General features: G+C 31.5%; 1 protein-coding gene across 2 annotated transcripts; it reads left to right on the plus strand.

Annotated features, from left to right (window-relative positions):
- Positions 1-630: 630 nt before the first annotated feature.
- LOC133030904 (mitochondrial import inner membrane translocase subunit TIM22-1-like) lies at positions 631-3,123 on the plus strand. 2 transcript variants are annotated; one of them, XR_009684436.1, is made up of 5 exons: positions 631-992; positions 1,469-1,659; positions 1,753-1,825; positions 2,291-2,357; positions 2,924-3,123. XR_009684436.1 is itself a non-coding variant. In XM_061103919.1 (4 exons), exons 1-4 carry the CDS (start codon positions 827-829, stop codon positions 2,293-2,295), a joined length of 435 nt encoding a protein of 144 aa, XP_060959902.1. In that variant the 5' UTR covers positions 631-826; the 3' UTR covers positions 2,296-2,561. The 2 variants fall into 2 exon arrangements, 1 of the variants encoding a protein (XP_060959902.1); XM_061103919.1 differs by lacking the exon at positions 2,924-3,123 and having other exon boundaries at positions 2,291-2,561.
- The last annotated feature ends 3,257 nt before the right edge of the window (positions 3,124-6,380 follow it).

Raw genomic sequence — 6,380 nt, forward strand, 5'->3', positions numbered from 1 at the left:
GGTTCGACCGATCGGGTTGTTACGTGTCAATAGTACCGTCCCTATGAACGTTCAGAACTCAGTACCATGTTGGACATGGCAGTAGTGGCTCAGTACCATGTTGGACATGGCAGTAGCGGGACTCAGTATCGTGTTGGACACGGCAGTTAGAATTATGTATGAGTATTATTATGCTTTTCTTACTGAGTCTGTCGACTCACAGATCTACGTTTATGTGTAGGTAAAGGCAAGGCTAAAGCTGATGGACCGTGAGCGAGCTTGAGAAGATTGTACATGTCGGGGCGGTTAGGCCTGGAGCGTACGATCATCGGGACAGCGAGGCTGATTTTTGTAACTGGTCGTTAGACGACCTTTATTTTATGTATCAGTTATTCAGTTAAATCTTTTTATAAATGATTTTATAAATCGGGATCCCGAGTCTTTTGTAATATTATTTTACAAGTTTAATCAAAAAAGCAAAATTTTAATTAATCACGTTTTTCCATAAACCTCGTTGATTAGCAACGAGCTGCACAGTATGTTTAAAAATCACGTAATACGCCTATGCTAGTTAGGGTGTTACAGTTGTGTTCACAAATAGTGTGGGGAAAATGAGCTTCTTTGAAGTTGTTTGGTGGTTATGGGTAAACTCTTCTTCTTTGTTGAGGAAAGGTCTGATCTTTTCTTATAAAGAGAAGAGATTAGAGATCCACACACACACAGTACTCATTATTACCATTCACTTTCACTGGCGGCCAACTCCAAAACCCTCCTTTTCTTTTGAATTCTGATATTATTCTTGACCTGGGTTTTCCTTTGATGCCATATTTGACTCCTTCGTATTCTAATGGCTACTTCTACTCCCGATAATGAAGTTCCCAATGCTTCTCCCATCCCCAAAGAAGTAGAGAAGCCTCCGATTGAGCCCATAAGGTTGCCCACTGTTGAGGAAATTCGCGGCCAAGACATTTGGAACAACTGTGCTGTTCGTAGTGTCTTTAGTGGAGTCATGGGTATGCCCCAAAATAAACCCTTTTTCTTCTTCTAATCTGTTTTTGTTTATTTGCTCATTTGTTTCAGTTTTATACTTCTTTATGCTTTCATTACCTGGAAAAGTTTGGCTTGTTTGATCTCACTGTAGCCGAATCTGTATTCGGTGTTATATTGGTGTCTTAAACTATGTACAATTATTAAAAGATGTAAAAAAATTAATACCATTGTTAAACACCAGGAGTATGTTCCCTTTTCAAGTTTTGTTATGGTTTGTGGAATTAGATTTATCAACAATGCTTGCAAAACCTTGTTTTGTAACTTTAGCTTTTACAAACTCGTGACAATCAAGAATTTGATTCATGTTGGAACCTCAATTTGTTTATTTTTTTCTGCTAACATGTCAATTTTTGTGTATTATTTGATTCTGTTAATTGAAGAACATTGTACTCAGTAAGTTAGATTTACTTAATTATGTTGGATGGTGTAAATTTTGTAGGTGGCGCTCTTGGGTTGGCCATGGGTTTGTTTATAGGTTCTCTAGATAATCCTATAACTCGAGATGAGATGAGTGGTAAGCAGCAATTTGTTTATCAGGCAAAGCAGATGGGGCGCAGGAGCTGGAGTTCTGCAAAGGCATTTGCTGTTATGGGATTTGTTTTCTCTGCGGCCGAGTGCGTTATTGAAAAGGTATCTTGGTTATGGAAATCTTGAACTCTCATGGGTGATATAAGAGGTTCGATATCTTTGTTATGGTGGCTGACTTTGTTTATTTGTATCTAGGCGCGAGCAAAGCATGACACAACAAATACAGTTGTTGCTGGCTGTGTTACTGGGGGTACAATATCGGCAAAAGGTAACATGTTTCTCTTTTCTGATGAGGTTATAGCAATTTACAGTAAAAACTTACACATTGTGTATTTTTTTTTCCTTCAATACTTTGGTTTTCATCTGCCAGAGTTAGTAATTGCTTGATATGCTTTACTGATACTATTTACAGTAGCAAGTAATTAGGAGTTGTGTACTTTGAAGTTCTTTGGCATTGTTCCTTATCTTATTTTGGGAGAAAATTGGTGCCGAGCTTTCGATAGAGGAGCTTGGTAAAAGAGATGTGGAATTTTTTTTATTTGCAAATCAACAATGTGGTGAAGTGAGCTGTTTAGAACTTTAGAGGAGCTTTGGAAAATTGCTATCGATCCTAGACCAGTATATTTGTTTTTGTAGAGTTCTGTGTTGTGATTTTGTTATTTTGTTGAATTTCTTGTAGTATTGTTGCCCTATTGATCCTTATCATGTTTTTATTATTGGTTACTCTGTTCAGATTGAGGTTTATTGAAGTTTAGGAGGCTCCACCTCTTCTTCATCGAGTTATGGCCCGTTTTGGAAGTGTAAGAGCTCCAACACACATACATATATGTTTTTGTATAAATATATTTTTGAGTTCAAGGCTGTCTTTGGTTTTCCAGGAAAATATGTATTTTCTTAGCAACCAAACAGAGTTAATATAGCTGTAATGGACTATGATTAGGGCTTTATAATGCGTTCATGCTCTGAAAACAGTTTGATGATGAATTGTTTCTTGTTTTTCTCAATATTTTCCTTGAAATGTTAATGTAGATATTTGATTAAGTACACTAATTATGTTTTAACTAACAAGACATTAACAATAGTTGGTAATTCCGTAATTTTAATTTTATACATACATATGCTTTTCATTTTTATTGATGAAGCTATATTTTGTATATTACTACACAATATTTTACACTTTTGAATAAGCTGGTTGGAAATTGGCTATGTACTATTAGTCATGTCTAAAGGATTAATTAATATATTTCACCCGTAGATTCATATGAGTTGAATCAAAGATTGATAGATATTGCCAATTACTGCATTTAGTTTGGGTTTTACTTGTAATTTTTTGCCTTATACTAAGTACAGTTTTTGTTCTTGGCAGAAAATAGAAGGGAAAAGTCATTGGCACTTCTTACCCAGAATTTTGTAAAGGGATTTGCTGGGTTTTAAATTGTCATTGTCCAATTATAATATACGTGGTTTGATAGTAGATATAGATTTTTCAGGAAACAACGTTATGTAACAAGATATAGATTTTTCTGTTTTTCTGTTTTTGTTTAAATATGAATTTGAATTAAATATATATTTTTTGTATTAAATAAATATAAATTTGTTTAAAATAAAACAAATTATATTATTTAGATGAAATATCAGGTGATATTTTAATATAATATCACCTGATATTTATTTCTACTCCTGTTAGTAATATATATAGCTCAGTAAACTATACTCTATGGTTACGTGCCGAGCATATATGTATGTCTACCCAATTATACTCTATGGTTTAATCCTATACTCTAGCATATATGTATGTCTACTATATATATAGCTTAGTAAGTCATCGACTATAGTGTCTCTTCCAACTTAAAGATTTTGAGCAAAAGGCTGTTCTTACTGCATAGGTACCCTTTCTTCTCTTCCCATCTCTTAATTTTTAGTTTTTCAATTTTCCACAGATCTTCTATTAATTAACTCATTCATATTCACATATATCTAATAATTAATCTCTTAATTAATTAAGCCATTAACTATACATATCATACGTAATCTTGAATTAATCTTCTTTTTAATAATTTTCTCAAGAAAGGTCATTACGCATTCTTATTTCATATTCACATATATCTAATAATTAATCTCTTAATTAATTAGGCCATTAACTATATATATCCTTGTGTGTCTAAACAATAACTTAATAATATTATACTCGACAAGTATATATTTTTAGAATGGAGAATTCAGTTGTACGTAGATGCAAACCGAACATAAGTTGTTTGTCCAAAAAACTTAGATGCAAATCGAACAATGACTTCAAAGTACAATCAGTTCACCATTCAAGCAGTTGAACCAATGGAAGATTAGGAAGAAGTTACCTTTTTTTTTTTTACAGTAATTTTATTTTATTTAGTGTTGAGACTTTTCTTGCTGCTGAGCTTGTTTTTCTTTCTCTTGACTTGTTATTTATGGATTTACATGGAGTAGTGTATGCAAGTATTTCATATACCCAATTTTCTAAAAGTAAATAATAAGTATTATTTTATTATGATTTATATATACCTAATTATATTTTACCAACCAATTATAATAGCACAAATATTAATTTGATAAAACAAATTATTCGTATGATCATACCTTTACATACAATCTAAATAAAAAGAAATAAAAAAAAATAACTAAACTTTACCTAAAACTAATCTTTACGTGCCTCGGCACGTAACTCCTACCTAGTATATATATATGCATGTGAAGTGAAGTTAGATTTTCTTATATTAAATATAAGTAGTGATAAAGTGATATTTTACATATTTTTTAATATATTTTTTTACAATTTTTAGGATGCTTTAAGTTTTCACTAAATAAAAGGGGTTATATTATTTTTTACTAATTTAGTAAAAAATCTCGAATGATTTAAAAATACTTAAGGTGTTACAAAATCTTTAAATATTTTTTTTTTATTTTACTTTGAAATACATTTGTAATCTTCTGGGTATATATATATAAAAAAGTTTAAGAATAATGAGGTGATATCTCACATTTTTTCAATGCATTTTTTACAATTTTATTTTTTAAAAAAATATGAAATAATTAACATCTTATATTTATTTTAGGATTCTATAAAAAAAAAAAAAAATGGACATTTAATTAGAATAAAACTTAGATTTCGCGGTCATTATAAAAGAGGTTCATAGGAATAGACGTGAGAGCAAGTCGCCAAAATTGGTTATAGGCAAACGCCCAATCGACCACATTATGAGTCATAAAGTTATAATTTCTAACAGTAATACAAAATAAACAACCAATAAAGGAAGAGACGACTCTTTTACAAAATAAGGAATAGTTCTACTTTAGAATTCCTTTCAACCAAGATAAACTTGTGGTCGTAGTCCTTCGCCGCTTCAAGAGCCAAACAAACAGCGACAGCTTCACCATGAAGAGCATCAGAAAAGTCCAGTTTCACCGAATGAACCCAAATCACCTTGCTCCAGGGGTCTCTACCAACAACTGCAATGCACATGTGCTCCCCACCAACTCTAACATCACAATTTAACTTGATCCAGTCTTGAGAGGGAGGACACCAAATAGCGGGGTAGGGGATCGGGGATGGGGAGGGGATAAGGGAATCTTTATAATCTGCATAAGAGTGAGAAACATAGTTAATACACTGGTTCACTTTATCTATTCTATTTTATGAACCTTGTCATTCCGCACCCTCCAAATCATGTCGAGACGCATAAAGGAAGACCTCGTCTTCATTCTCTTTAAGTGAACTTAGATTTACTTACAGAAATATATTATGTACAACAATAAAATATAAATAAATATAGAATATATTCATAATGTAAATGTAGTTAAATTATAGAATAGGTAGTCAAGTTTTATATAAATTGATGATAATATTTAATAATAATTAAAAAAAAATTAAAATAATGAAATAGAAATAAAAGATTATTCAATTATTATTAAAAATAATTTTGAAATTATAAATGAGATCCTAATTTATATGTTACTAATTAAAAATATTAATAACTACATATAGATATGAAATTCTCACTTTAAAAATATTTTAAAAATTAAAATAATTATAAATAAATTTTTTCTTTCAATTAATATAATAACCATGTGAAAGGCCCTTTTGTTACCTTGTTACCTAGTCATTATTATAATGAAAACTTTCAACATGTGTAGTAATGAATATTGATAAAATCCCAAAAGCACAACATGATATTGATTAGGACTCACATATTATTTTTAACATATATATGAAAATTCTACTGCAAAAATAAACGGTTTTGACAATTATAACTAATTTCTTTTACATATATATAATTATGTATGAGGATATAATAAGAGAAATTTGATATTATATGCTTAAAATTAATTTATCTATTAAAAATATGTTAGCATATTTTGCATATTTTGTTACCCTTAAACAAATAAAAACCAAACATCCATCTCTCTCTCTCTCTCTCTCTCTCTCTCTCTCTCTCTCTCTCTCTCTCTCTCTCTCTCTCTCTCTCTCTCTCTCTCTCTCTCTCTCTCTCTCTCTCTCTCTCTCTCTCTCTCTCTCTCTCTCTCTCTCTCTCTCACTCTGGCGTTAACCCCGACCTAGAACCCCTACTGTCGAACACACAGACCCAGTTTCTCGGTCGCAAGGCCTCGACATCATCTTCTCTCACGGCCTCTCTCGGTTTTTTCATTTTTTTTCTTCTGGTTTACCAGTTTTTTGTGATAATTTACAATATTTAGCGATGTATTTGTAATAATAGAACAAATCTGAGGTCAGGGATGAAGTTTAGTTATGATTTGCGATATTTGGCGATATTTAGCGATGTTTCGCGATG

Source organism: Cannabis sativa, chromosome 1, assembly GCF_029168945.1.
Source record: "Cannabis sativa cultivar Pink pepper isolate KNU-18-1 chromosome 1, ASM2916894v1, whole genome shotgun sequence".
Taxonomy (NCBI): domain Eukaryota; kingdom Viridiplantae; phylum Streptophyta; class Magnoliopsida; order Rosales; family Cannabaceae; genus Cannabis; species Cannabis sativa.